The sequence below is a fragment of the Sinohyriopsis cumingii genome, chromosome 11 (assembly GCF_028554795.1).
Source record: "Sinohyriopsis cumingii isolate HCF-2022 chromosome 11, ASM2855479v2, whole genome shotgun sequence".
In the NCBI taxonomy this organism is placed as follows: Eukaryota; Metazoa; Mollusca; class Bivalvia; order Unionida; family Unionidae; genus Sinohyriopsis; species Sinohyriopsis cumingii.
In genome coordinates, this window is record NC_142971.1 from 2606562 (window position 1) to 2622178 (window position 15617).

The window sequence follows — 15617 nt, forward strand, 5'->3', positions numbered from 1 at the left end:
TTAAAACGACCGGCAAATGGTTTTTTTTCTGTATGAATGCTTCTTTAAAAAAGAAGGATGATACGGTTAAAGCGTTTGCATTGAATGTGTCACTTTTGGACAATGAAAAAAAAGCTGGAACAAGAAAGCATTATGCCATTACAAATAAATGAATACTCCCACTACTGTCCTTCAACCCTTTAACCTATTTCAAGTTCCTTACCCTTTGTATATAAATGGCACTATTTTCAATGTGCATTTAGTCTTACTTAGAACGAGGTCAGGGAAAATGTCCGAAAGAACTTAAAGTCCTTCAGTAAATAAAATGAGGATACATCTTTTCGTGATTTGGGTATATGCAGCTTGTCACGCAAGAAAAGCAGATGTCCCACCGAGGTCAAATGTCCAAACCCACGGCAACCAGCTGACGACGGAGGGAGGAATAATTCGAATAAGGTAAGACATTGAAAGAGATGTCGCGAAGATAACATTGTAATTCAAAGACCTTACTTTCGTGCTTTCACCAATTCTTATAAGTTTTGAATTTTTAGGAGGAACATAACCAGCAAGAATCACACGCATAGAACAAATCTATTACTTTTCTTCTACGTGTACTTTATATCTGAGTTTTAAAGGTTAAAGATTATTTATTTTTTACAGAAGAACTTTATTGAATATTAGCCTGTCAGTCTTTTGCAAAACAAAAATGTGAATACTAATTAATACCAACGGGAAGTAATGACATACACATATTTAACAATATATAATATAAATCAATACCATAAAATGATACAAGGTAATTGAAAATGCAAAAGAATGAATCATAATCAATCCTTAAGACGAATGCGTCAAAATATAAATCGTTATGAATTTAGAACCTTTGTTAATTACTTCAAATGAACTAACAGCAATCTGGCGAAAACACTATAAAGAAAAGGAAGAAAGAAATAATATAAACAATCACATAAAACAGAAAAGGAAAATGCGAGTATATTATTAGCAAGTGAAGCAGTAAAATCAAGAAATATAAAAATATATAATTATAGTCTTATAAAGTAATGGCTGGTTAAGAAGCAGAGAGTCGTGAAGATCAACAGGGAAATACGTAGGCAGGTACACCTCTTTTTTAACCTGAAAATGATTAGCTTGATAGATCTCTCGTTATCACGTCGATGAAATGAAAGAGCGAGAAGCCTATTGTAACTTATTCATCCATGACGTGTCTGGCACTATATGCTAATTGATATTTCAACCACTCTGAATTATCTATTACTTATCGACGCTCGTATGTGCTTCTATCGTCTGCTTATCGTCTGCACGGAAGAGATTTAGGGCAAATCTCTCAGGCATGAGAGAGATTTTTTAAGTTTAGTGTTTTATGGCACAGCAACACAAGTAGATTATTTAGTTCCGAGGTAATTTACATAAAGTGCCTTGTCCAAGGATACACCACGGCAACTGCCCCAGCCTGGACAGATGGTAGGATTCGAATTCTTACACTTTCGGTCGTGTGTTTGGCACGCTAACCACTAAAGCACCGTGTCGAATCTTCGCTGCTTATTTTATTTAAATGTCACGTTACAAAAACACAAAAACATTGCGAACTAAAAATTGAAATAGCATTCTTGATCTGATTATAAGTAATACAAAGAATGGTCAAAACATCATAATTGAAAAAAAAAGAAAATATTTGCGACTGTGTTAGAATAAATAGCTATGATACTAAACATTGAAAATCAGATTTGATATAAATAATATAAGAATATAAAAAGAACGGTGTTTGAATGCAAAAATGTAATTGAGAAAACATATTGGTAATATATAATGTAAACACAAATTTATAAATAGATGAAGTATAATAAACTAGGATATTGCTTTCCTTTCAAACTTGACAAATTTTGACTGATTATGAGAAATGTGCAATTATGCATAAGTAAACGCATTTGTAATTTTGCAATGTTAGGTCTAGATTAGCAGAACAACTTCACAAGGTTTTATCTTTATTGTGAAAAAAGGGAACAAATAAATAAATAATACTAATCGTCTCCAACGTAATGTTACATTTTCATTCCTGGAGAGTGGTATATTGCCCCATAGACCAACTTCAGTGTGAATGCATTATAAATTTTAAATTGTATGAGTGGAAGATACGCATTCCTAGGCAGACGTTTACTACTGTCAATAAATTCCTTTTAGACGATATGGCTGCAGAGACCTACTTACATAAAGATCATTTAGGGTTTCTGTAATCATGCATTTGTTCCTTGATGTATGTTTACACATTCATGATATCAAAGATCAGGTCTTCAGGGATATCAAAGTATTATGTTATATTCTATCCTTTTTGTTATGCATTTGTTCCTTGATGTATGTTTATACATTCATGATATCAAAGATCAGGTCTTCAGGGATATCACAGTATTACTGTTACATTTTATCTTTTTTGTGATGCATTTGATAACCAAGGAATATTTGTAGCATGTACTCCATCTGCATGTATACGCTTTCGAGAATAATCTGTTGAATTCAACTGTGTTATAAGTGCATACATCAACACTGGTATCGTGCTATAATTTTGTCAGTTTGATTTAATAATAGAAATTCACAATTTTGTAAGCTTTCTTCAAAATTCATTATGGAAGTGTTCTGTGACTTTGATATATTCAAACCACCACGCTTCACACCCATAAAGTAAAGTAGACAAAATGGCATGATCAAAAGATGCAACTGCAAATCAACAGGTTGATATAAATAAATATAGTAAATGTTTGTGTGAGTGATTTAGATTTTTAACGTATCTTTAACAATTTTTCAGTCATATCACTATGACGTATGCAGTGTGAAAGTTTATAGTGGTGTAGCATCATGCCGCAGACACGTAGCATGATGTCCCACCCAGTCACATTATCCTGACACCAGGCTGACCAGTCCTAACACTAACCTCTTAATGCTGAGCGCTAAGCGAGGCAGCTGTTAGTACCATTTTTAGAAGTCTTTGGTATAACTCGGCACGGGTTCGAACCCGCGACCTCCCGCATCCAAGGCTCTACCACTAGGCCACCGGAGCGGTCAGTTTTAGTTTGGTTTACTTTGAGTCTCTATTAAATATTGAGTTCGTAATTAAAATCATAGCAAATGTCAATGAAATTTAGTTCAGTTAATGATATAGTCCGAGTTTCTTCTGACCCTTGCTACCCCATTTGTGATATTTGGACACGTGACTATGACTTCTGATGTCAATGACATATAGGTTGCGAGTCATGCGAATCGGGATGCAAATGACCAGATCCAGGTCAAATTTCAGCAACAACGTACTTTCATCTCGTCTGTCAGTGGATTAAAAACACAACGAATGCTATGCTCGCGATTTTTTAAAGAAAATAAATCATATTCCTATCGATTTCATGCAGGTGTATCTCGATGAAAGGTCGTTCAAGTTTGCTGGGCCGGCAAGTAAGCGGCTACCACATGCCAACACCATTTGGTGTCGGCGAATTCCAATTTTTCGATAGAGAATGGACTCTGACCCTACACCCCAACATAAATGTCAAAATATCAAAAATGGGGACACAAGGGTCAGAGGTAACTCGGACTATTAATGATATTGCAAGTCATGTGTGAACCGCCTGAACATTTCTCAGGTTGCACATGTCTACCAATATTTATTGAAACATCAACTGAAGCCAGACAACAAAATCAGACTAAGAAACTCGATCTTAACTCGACAACGGACAGCTAAAGAATGAGATCAGACACAGTAATCCACCTTTTATAGTGTGGCCCTGACCTTTAACTAATCTAATAACAGAAGTGGCTGTTTGCGGTTAGTTAATCATTCCCACGGCTCTACTTTTGAACTCGTTTTCTTTTTTCAAATAAGTCTTTATTGTAAAAATTCTTACTTCTGGTTGCTACGTCGACAATTTCATCGACAGTCTATATCGATATGCATGATAGCTTATGTCCGTGCAAATTACATCAGTGATTTTGGTCTTATTGATAATATTGACAAATGGCGAAAGAGTCATTCGTAATTATCTCTATACAATGTTTTGATCCAAGGAATCAAGTAGTAAAGTTTATGTGTACATATTTGCCTACTTATATGTATGCCTGAAGTTTTTGAAATGCAAGATGACGCTATCCTTTCCGAAATTTGCCATGAGGACTTTTTGTTCATTAATAACTAAGCGATGTACCATGAAAAAAAGAAAGGAATATATGGTTCTTTTTTCAAACATTGGGATCTTCTGTACTAGGTTGAGAGAGATTCCTGTCTAGGAGATTTATAGCTATTACTGTTCATTTCCAAGACAGAGCTTGGTGCACATTAAACGAATACGGAAGAAAAGAAAATTTGTCAGAAATTTGTTTAATTACTGTTGTTTTCAATGCCTTTGCTCCATTTCGGACAACAACAAAACATTGGGTAGCAATGCAGAATATCCTTCTTCTCTTTTAGACAGTTATCGGTCCAATCCAGAGCATTTTCTTTTACCGATCGACATTTTACTCAGCGCCGAAAACTGTCTTCCAAGTGCTCAGACAATTCTGTACAATTTCACACATACACTGTAAACCATGTGAGCTTATTCAAATTTGGCAACTTCAAACTAATATATTCCGTATGTTTTGTTACAAATTACAAATTACTTTATCTGATAAAGCGCGATCTATAATAAAAATGTTTGAAGGCGCTGTACATTGACCATAAAAGCATTATACTCACAAACGAGAACACACACACACACATACAAACATATCAATTATAAATGATTGTTTTGTTATTTTGTTTGTTTGTTTGTTTAATTTCAACAACTATCAGCTTAAAGGAAGTTTTTCTCCAAACTGTATTCCACAGTTAATACAAATTTCACTCCTTCAGACAATTTCAGTTTTGACCTAACTTTGATAAATATCTGGCTGCTCTTTCAGGTTTATGAAACCATATTCAAACAAGCTCTACATTCTTCGTTGATTTCGCTCAGACGTTTGTTTTCATTCTGATTCTACTTCTTTAAAAGGAGAAGAATGGAATATATTGGTTTGAAGTAATCGCTGTAAATAGTCTCGAAACAGACAAGTGTTAATAATCGTTTGCAGAAATGCCATATGTGGATGAGCTATGCAATGTAGGTTGCCATATTTGTTTAAAGTCTCCGTGTAAAAGGGTGGGTGCGAGATTTGAAAATGTCTGAAAACTTTAATGACAGCTTAGGCAGCTGACTAATGACGGCGATCAGGTGATACATTCGTTCTGAAAATGAACGATAGTCGTCTGAAAGTGAAGATGAAAGGAGGGACAGGATACCTACGTTCTTGTAAATTAGTTGGGGTTTTCTTTCCCGGGTATCAGTTTTCTGGTGGTCTTGAAAGTAGTCCCTACTGTGTGCACAGTGGGAATACTGTTCGTTGTGTTTTAGATTCTGGTTTGGTGAAATAACTTAATCCAAAAGATTGGTACATCGACAGTATTTTATATTTTTCTTCCTAAATGGACGTTAAAACGTCTGCCAATTACGAACTATGTCAAACTGTATTTTTCTCCGCACATTTAAAAGAAAAACAAAACAAAAGAGAAGTTCACAAAGTGGCCTTGAGTTGAGAACACGTCAATGTGTTCAGCTTATATTAAATACTTTTTTCCCTTTAATAGGGCGATAGTTGACGATGGTCTCATCTGCTTGCGGTTTCTTTTTAAAGCTTTACATTGGAACTTCCATATACATATAAAACATTTCTTACTTGATTTCTACACATACATATATACATACATGCATACATACATACATACATACATATATACATACATACATACAGACAGACAGACAGACATTTTTATTTACTTACATACCGAGAGTGATCATGCATGTGTGCAATAATAAATTTTCTAACGAATTCAACCTTTTGCACGGATGCATTGATATGAATCTTAATGTAACAAATCAGTGTAAACGTGAATGGAAGTAAGCTCAAACGTTCCGACTTCTCAAGTTGAATTTTCCCAAAGACTGGCCTACCAGATTCAACAACTAACGATGTAATTGGAACAGACGCATCCATTGTAATCTGATATTTTCCTTGGCATCTGGCATCTCCTGATTTGTTGGTTGGTAAATGATAAGTTAGATATGTTTTTTCGGAACGTAAACTCTGATCCTGACCTTTCTCCTTAACTGACCCAGATTTGGGCAATGATAACGCCAGTGAGTCAAACTTGTTGAAAAGCAAAAACAGACACGTATTAGAGTTTCAGGACAAGTGCCGTGGTGTTTGTAACATTGGAATGAACGCGGTGGGGTGGGGTGCAACTAACAATAAGAATATTTATTAGTTTCTATGTTTTACTTGATCTCGCACTCTGATAACTTGCTCACTTCATATGATAAATAAAGTTATCTTTGTACAATCATACAATGATTTCAGATATGTAAACTTACAATTCAGTGCCAGCTAATGTTCAGAACCAGAATAAATTTGGCTTGGCTTGCCTATCTGGAAGAAGAAAAGTATTTGTGCCGTTTGTATTTCACCTTTTATTGTATGTTCCCTTGCTATCTACCTATCTATCTACCTGCCTATATATGTCTTGGATTAGCGATTATTCTGTTGTGTGGTAATAAATTTACGTGCGTTAAATTTAGTGCCGAGTAATGTCGCATAGTGAAGTAGTCGCACATAGTCATAGGTTAGAGTCTGTAATAACATTGGACCAGATGGAATCAAATATATTTACAGGACGTCGCAAAGTGGCCAGCAGCAGTTCTATAAGGGATGTGGCATCCCACGTATGGTCCAATATCCTAAAGTTTGCACGGAAGGCAAGGATCTGCGTCACTGCGAAATTCAAAGTGTATTCTATCACCCAGTCAGGTATCTGCAGTTGCTCAGATTTTTTCAAATGCACGATATTACTTTGAAAACTTTGTTATCCTTACTCGGTAATAAATACTTTAAATCCGTCTGATACCAAATAAACTCAGTACAAAGCGTTTAAGAACCAACTTGATTTGTCATCGATATTTATAACTTTACATTCAATTTGGTGTTAAAGGAGAATACTCTCAGGATTTAAGGAGTATAATTTAATGGCCTTGCCGAGCAGTTTCTCCATTCAAATTTCTTCCGTGAAGAAATACTAGCCACCGAGAAAAGAAGAAGAAAAAAAATGAACTCAAACGTGTATCGGAGTTTATCCATAATTTCTCCAGCTTGTATGTATGTATGTATGTATGTATGTATGTATGATCATTTGTAATGTACATTTCAGTAAGTCTGGAAGGACCACATGGGTACCTGCGGCACCTTGTGAAACAAATCAGAAATCTCTACTGACACTCGGTGATTTTGCTGTGTTTGATAAAGATGGCAGCGGTTTCGTTGACACCAGAGAACTCATAACAGCATCCAGAGTTGCGGATGAAGCAGACGGCCTCTTTTCAACGTCTGATCTAAACAGTAAATCTTTTGACCTAAATTAAAATGAGGCTTAGCGTGTTTCTCGGTCAATTGTGTATGATAAGATATTGTCGTTTCTGTTCATCTTCACATAATTACTACAAAGGCGTAACATTCTTCCTCGAGCGCACCATCTCTCTCTCTCTCTCTCTCTCTCTCTCTCTCTCTCTCTCTCTCTCTCTCTCTGCCATAAAGCTGCATTTATCTCGCAATGAAATAAGACCTTAATAATGTTGTACAAATGTCCCCGAAACATTTCGCATGGCCAGTATTTAAAATTCGAAATTAATCAATATACGTATTTAATTTTATCATGAGGGTTATTTTTCTTTATAACGAGTATCAAGTCACCAAAGGCTACTATCGAGTTGAAAAAGCAAAAAGTGATTATTGAGCCCATGAAAGCAAGTGTCGAGATGAGAAAAAGCAAGTACTGAGTTAATTAAAGGTGAGCATCGAATTCTGTAAAGCATGTATCGAGTCCACACAAGGGAGTATCAACTGATTAAAGAGAACATCAAGTCATGGAAACGGAGTATCGACTAGAGAAAAACAAGTATGTAGCTGGAAATGATAGCATCAAGTTCAGAAAAATCTAACATCGAATTGAAGAAAGAGTATAGAAAAGAGAAAAATCTAAAAATATAGTATTTAGTTGAAACATCGAGTATCAAGTTCAGAGAAGCGAGTATTGAGTGAAACAAACAAATGTCGAGCAGAGGAAATTAACATTTTTTTAAAGTAATGTAATTCACTGGTTTCAAGCACATAATAAACGCATAATTAAAAACAATAAGCATATAGGTGAGAGAGAAAAATATATACATAAATACAAATTTAATTATGTCATTAGTATTCTAAGTATCGTGGGTTCCAGACCAGCCCAGGTCGGATGTCTTGGTGTGTCCTTGGGAAAGACACCGACACTTCCACTACCTCGGTTTGATATAACTAATACTGTTACAAGTGCCGCACAAAGAAACAGGGACAAAACTATGTCTTACCTGTCTTTAACAGGCGAGCGACACATTGTGTCTATTATGTCTATATACAGAGGGCCACAAATGCTCTCGTCTTTACCGTCTGCAATCTCACCTATGTCTGCGTGAGTTAGAGTCTCTGGCTCGGTCAATGTAGGTACGTGATAAATCTTGCCATTAGCTACCAGTGGGTCGGTGGTTCTAACCTTGGTTTTACCTTGTTCTCTTTACACCATTTATGCTGGCCACCATGTATAGTCTATCATGTGCTGGAAAATTGCATTAAATCCACAATAGCATCTATATATCAAACTGTACACATCAATACAAGTGGAAATCTTGACGAAGCCAATAGTAACACAAAATAACCGGACTCGAAGTAAATGCAATACAGTGGATAATATGGATTTAAGAGAGACGGATGTCTCTGAAGGCTGATTTTAATATAAGAATGAGTGATTCCGTTGATCATTCCATTTATTTTATTTAAAAAAGACACAATAACTGAACCAGGATGACGGCAATTTTCGTGTCAAATATGTTAACAAGATCACTTCTAGAAACTTTCAGTCTCAAAAGGCCATGTAAACATGTTAACCTGCAAATGATAATCATCTTAATATATAATCTACAATCACATACAAATATTAGCTATGCAATATGTTGTTGATAATAAAAAAAAAAATATTGGTCACGCAGGCCCAAACTCCCTACCCTTAATTATGGCCAAAGGTCAATCACAATACAAATTAAATATACATAACATATAATCATGGACAAAGCTAAACCACAATACTAATTAATAATATGTAACAATATGTCCACCATAAGGTTGACCATATTATGTTATAGTATTATTGTCCGCCCATCTGTTGCCATTATACCTTCAGCATTAAAAGTTTAGCTGTGCATCATCATGGGACAAATCCATCTGTACAAAAGAAATCTGAACCCCTACGAAATCCAGACTGCTTGAAAAGTTTTAAACTGTTGTATTTAAACAACTAATAGTTATTTGTTTCAGGAGATAACCCTCAACTGTATTATTAAATACCTTTAATCCATCTCATTTATTATAATTTAATTCACAGAATGCTTGGCACGTTGTCTTCCAATGTTGAATCAATGTCAGACAAATACACCAGAGATCTTGGCTATCCTAGCCTGTCATCAAAAAATCGATTACAGGTCTCTTGCTCATTTTCATAAGTTTGTTTATTTTCCTCTGCAGAGTTTAGTAAATATATCTATATGAATACTAGACATTCAAACTATGTATATAAAAAAACAAATATGGTATTTGTTGTGAAAACTAAATTACACACTAGTTATACGAAATTGGTCTAGTTCCGCTCTTATCACATGAAAAATAAACGTACTTGATAATCCTCATTTCTTTCAGAGGATGGGTTCATGGACATGTGTGAATTCTCGAAGTTTCCTGGAAGCTGGAAAAAAATCCTGGACAAGATTAGATACTTCTACTTTCGTTTTAATATACCGGAAAATACATTCGGCTGCATTGAATTTACTTCGTCGCTTTCCGCTGTAGAAGGAGCTGAAAACATCACAGATACACTTTTCGTTGGAGAAATTGTAGGCACGCCTACAACTATCATTATGTTGAGAGAAGAAAATCGGACATTTAAGGCCAATTCAAAATTAAAACCTTCTACAGAAAGGGTCCCACGTTCTCAATTGGGCGAACATCTCACAACAGATGTCTCAGATAACATAACTAAACTGTTATCTGCGTTATATACTGGCTCACCCCCAACAAAAGGAACGTCTGAGTTACAACATGGCATCCAGTTGACAACTGTAGCTTCTGTTGGCACGCGCAAATCTCCTTCTCTCACCGGAACCGGAACGTTCTTGACTCGACTTGGCATCCAGCTAACAACACATGCTTCGGGTGGAACGCGGACAGTATCCTCTTTTGCAGACGATAGTGCTGGAAACGCCATCGTAGAAAATAGATCTAATATCAAGAACATAAAAATGACAACAGAAACAATCTCTAAAACATCTGACTGGCATTTTGATGATCGTCAATGGTCGTCTACAACGCCAACAGCAACTTCAACAGATACCACCAAGAATGGTATGTCACCCACGACGGAAGTGAATATCAGAGACACTCAGGAGAATGCAACCAAAACATATATGATTGATTCAAGTACAGCCCAAATCGAAAATAAAGGTGGAATCTACATAAAAATGCATAAAACGTCCGAGTCATATTCTAATGGTAGTCAAACTTGGCCCTCGGAGCTACCAGTGACTTCAACGGTTATCCCCGAAATTGAGGTAAACCAAGTGTCAAAAGTGAGTAGCAAAGAAAACAGAACAGATGACACAAAAATGCACGACTCAGACAACACAGTTACGTCAATCGTTGCATTCGTTACAAATCAAAGAGACGAATATATTCAAGATACAAAAACTGCTCCAGGTCCCAATGAATATCAGGGTACTACTGCTGCAGAAACGACCGACGTTTTTCAAAATGGCGTTCCTGAGACGGAAATTAGACGAAAAGAAAAGATTAATCAATTTCAGCATATGACGGACATAATGACAAACTCGTCCATAATTCCTACGACAGTAACTTATGAACACATTACACATTATATTGATTATAGTACAAATGATCTAAAGGTTAACGAGCTCATAGAAAAAACTACGTCTACTGAGATACCTAACAAAGGAGCAGTAACTCATACAATAATATCAAATCAAAACAACGTAGTTCCTGAAGATGATAGATCAGCCATTACGACTTTCCCCAATCAGCTGGCTACCGAAGTAATTTTAGGCCACGAGCACTATCCGGACGACGCTAATATGGAAACTTTGGATACATATACAAAGCATCCATCAACCTATAAATCTGTATATTCTCATGATGAAACGGACGATGGCAAAGACTTGGATACAAGGAACTTAGTATCTGTAGAGACACAACCTGATGTACCGATAACTTATAAAGGTAAGGAAAACTTAACTCAGGAACAGTTTAATATTTCAGAGATAATTTACGCTAGTATGGAGAAGGACGAATTAGCCAGGCAGAGCCTTCAAGTAGGCCATACGGGTGATTCATGGTCAGTTTCTACCAAAAGAACCGTACAGGAAGATCAACTTCATGTTGTCAATAGAGATCGCGTTTATAAAAATAAAGCATTTGATGAAGACTTAACACGCAAGAATGAAATGAAAATGCCACACATGAAAATAGAACCACACTATTTAGATAAGGATTCCTTTTATGCTCAGCGCAAAATGATGAATGGAATGAAAGCCATTCGTGCATACAATATGTACTGGATTCAAAGACACAGCCGACCAGGATTTCGTTACCGAAACCATTCACCCTTCATGACATATCCGCGGCCACAGCTGAATGCTATGGGAGTTTTATTGCATTCACCGCACATAACATCATTTACCCGAGATATACACAAACCTTCTTTTGTCCCAGAAATCCAAAACAAACAGGTTTCATTTATCCCAGCTATACAAAGATCCACAACTGCGGTAGGAATCAGCGATCAGGTGAAGGGGACGTATGATAATAACTTAAGACGGCAAACATCAGCAGTGGATGAAAGCAATCAACATTTGATTGACCAGGCACGGGTACAGGGAATTAAAGATCATCCGCGTGCAATTAATGAATTTAAGAACATTAATTCGTTCGCAAATTCATCCTTTCCAAAGACTATAGAACAAGATAAAGATGGTTTTCCTCAGCCGAAGAAACATAAAATCCAAGAAATAGGCAATTACAATGGCACTGGAAGTTCATCCACGGGTAAGCACATAAGTAAAACCTTTCCCAATATAATGAGGGCACCTAAGAAAACACAAGAAAAACCAAAAGAATATGTATCCGCGGATGCTAGATCCAGGCTAAAGAGTAAAGTACAACAAAAAATTCCACAGCCAAAGAAAGGACTTCAAAAGATGGTTACTTTCCAGCCAAAGGCAGAGTGGACAAAGTCATTCGAGTTCAACGAGCAAGGCGCGAAAGAGATATATATAAGGAATAATGGAGACAACAGCGCGGAAGAGTTAAACTACTATGACATCGACCTGGATTCTGACGAACGGTCTGATTAAAAACATTAATAATCAGCCATGCATAGACTTAAAGATAGCATATGAATTGCTCGGAATAAACGGTCATGCTTCATTGCAGAAAGATATTTCGCTGTAATCATTGATATATGTAATGATGAATTACGTGCACTCTAATTAAAGACTCCCCTTGCAGCTGCATAGCAGTATGACTTTGCTCTGTTCATGTTGTACCCAATACCCAATTACAGTTACAGGACATCATATGTTCCCATGCACTTCATAAAATAAAATATAATCTAACAGTCTTCAATGCAGCTTGGTCCTCCTCTTCAAATTCTCCACTGAAACGCAGCCTAGTCCTGTAATTATAATACTTATTATAATTATGTCTTGAAAATATCAGATACGTATAAAAAGATAATGCCACTTTTTACGTTTTACGATTTTTTTCTTCTAAAAATGTAAGCTTTCAAGCTACAAAATTAATTTTACGAAGGCAAAATATTTTTTTAACATTTTGCACCGATTAGCTACGAACGTATTCAACATCTTTAAAAATCAAAATTTTATTGTATGGTGGCGATCGGACCTTAAATCAATATGTACCATGGAACGCAAAGGAATATATGCATAAATATTCTCCAAAGAATCAATATCATTTTAAGGTAAATAACGGAGGCACTCAACAGTGCTTTGCAAGAAAATTCTACCCAGTTGAATACATTTCAAAATGCGATTGTCATACACTAACGCTAATTTGTAATCTGATAACTTCACCAGGCTGAACATTGTGTTCAGATAAGTTCAGTCCATAAAGTGATCGAAAAGTTTGACAGAGTATTCGCAAACGAAACCCAAGGAAGAAATTTTCTTTTCTTTTCTCGTTGCATTATTAGTGTGTCAAAATCGACTAGAATCGTTTTACTTTCTTCAAGACAAACTATAGAAAAATATTATACAGAAAACGATGGCATTATAACAGCATATATTTTTTTCATCTGACAATACAATAGATGAAGAAACACAATCCTTATAACGGGTATACAAGTAATTATGTGCTCAGTAGCAGTTATAAATAGACGAGACACGTCAGCTTATTGTGAACATTTAGGTAATGAGCGCAATAGAGGATTGTTCTCATTAAAGAAATCCTGTCCTTTTATTTACCAAACAATTATCAATCTTCATTAATATATTTTATATTGGCTTCAATTATAAATCCGAGCAATAGCATTGTCTATGAATGACACATGAGGTATTGCCTGTATTGGGAATGTAGTCTATATATTTCAAATTACAATGAATTCCAAGTATACGTTTATTCTTATTCATTATACACGTTTGAAAATTTAAATGAAGTAATTATCAGAAATATAACACGAAGAACACAAATATGGCCTCAGCATTGAGAATGTGGGTTTCAATTTACTATGACTCAAACTCAAAGGCTTACAATTTTGTTTTCTTCTATTATTTAGGCCTTCAGAAAACAAAATTGACTAATAAAATCGTCAGAAACTGTCGATTTTGCCACTGGAATGAAATTTAGAAATTACTGCATCGAAGCGAAGCTTTTGATCAAGGATAAACCTAATCTTCGTATTCGAACAAGATGATAATGAGTATGGTACAGTCATCTCTTGTTAACACGACCATATTCGCTTCCAAATATTTTGTCGTGGTGATGAAAATGTTAGGAAGGAAGTGTCATCATGATGGGACAAGGTATATATTATGCATGTTGTCCTACAGATTACTCTCTCTTTTCTATAAATAATGTTTTTTACATTTAAGCGTCCTGTATGACCTAGAAACTGAAATGAAGAGAAATTGCAATATGCGTTGTACAGGACACGTGGTAAATGACACTACATGTTTGCTAATGAGAAATCCTGTCTGAGTTGGTATCGGAATATTCTGTCAGTAAACGACTTGCCCTTGCTTCTATGACTATTCTGTTTGAACGCCAGTATTCATATATGAGGAGTGATGTTGTAAAGAGAGTTGAATGAACAAACGAAAATTACTGACCATGTTTCTAATTATTTGGATTATTGAATAAGACCTTGTCCATTTCGATATTGTAAATGATCAACGTACGAATAATGCTCTTGTTTTCATTGACTTAGCTCTCTTGACACTTCATGACCAATATGCCGTTTTGACATCTCAAGGTTTTGAGTGTAGACATCTTGTACATGGGTAAGAAAAAAAAGCATTTTAAAAAATACATTATAAAGTTATAGACCAAAAAATTAAAAATCAACAGTTCTGCTACAAAAAAAAACTTTGGATAATTTTAAATATTAAAATTAAGTCGCACAAATGCAAGAACATCGAAATGACGAGAGCGTTGTTGTCCGTTGTCACGGAACTAGCACAAAGTAATTAAAAATTGCACACCTCCTAGACAGTGGCCTTGCAGGAGAGGATTAACCATCTATTCGGATTTCAACTACCTATTTAAACAACGCCTTACTAAATGAATTTTAGGAAAGCTGACTTCTTTTCGTGCATGGTAATTGACGAAATTAATGCTTAAATAATGGTAAGAAAATAGTAACATAAATACAATAGAAAAAATACAAGTACAGAATAAAATTAAAGAGCTGGTGGTACTGTTAAAATAATGCTAGAGATAGGAAGCTACTAAAATACAGACGTTACGTAAAGTACGCAGAGAGAGAAAGAGAGCAGAAAGGTTACATGAGTCAACTTATTACACTGTCAAAGGTCACATGTGTCAACTTATTACACTGTCAAAGGTCACATGAGTCAACTTATTACACTGTCCATGCAACTTTGAGAAAAACAGCTTACAGTTAAAGAAGAATATTGTTGATCATCTACCTCTCTCATACGATCATACATTAAGGAGTTCAAATTGCAGTTTTATGGATCTATGAGCCGATGCTATCACTGGTCCAGAATCTTGCATACGTGAAATTGCTAACGAAGCTCTTTCACTATTTAACTTACAAGAAACAGAAGGCGATGTTATTGTTCCCTATTAGGCAGAACCGGCGTGTATAAAAAAGAGACTGTGTCTCGGAAAAGCTGGATAAAGTTGTAGAAACTGTATCTAGATGAACTCCTTGATTTCGATATGATTGC

At 35.6% G+C, this 15617-nt stretch overlaps 1 protein-coding gene across 2 annotated transcripts; it reads left to right on the forward strand.

Moving 5' to 3' along the window:
* The first annotated feature begins 257 nt into the window (after nt 1-257).
* Nucleotides 258-12706, forward strand: LOC149787526 (uncharacterized). 2 transcript variants are annotated; one of them, XM_089973653.1, is made up of 4 exons: nt 258-435; nt 6718-6852; nt 7250-7437; nt 9820-12706. In XM_089973653.1, the coding sequence occupies exons 1-4, from the start codon at nt 305-307 to the stop codon at nt 12540-12542; spliced, it is 3177 nt and encodes a 1058-aa protein (XP_089829779.1). In that variant the 5' UTR covers nt 258-304; the 3' UTR covers nt 12543-12706. The 2 variants fall into 2 exon arrangements, with proteins under 2 accessions (XP_089829779.1, XP_089829780.1); XM_089973654.1 differs by lacking the exon at nt 6718-6852.
* Nucleotides 12707-15617: the final 2911 nt, after the last annotated feature.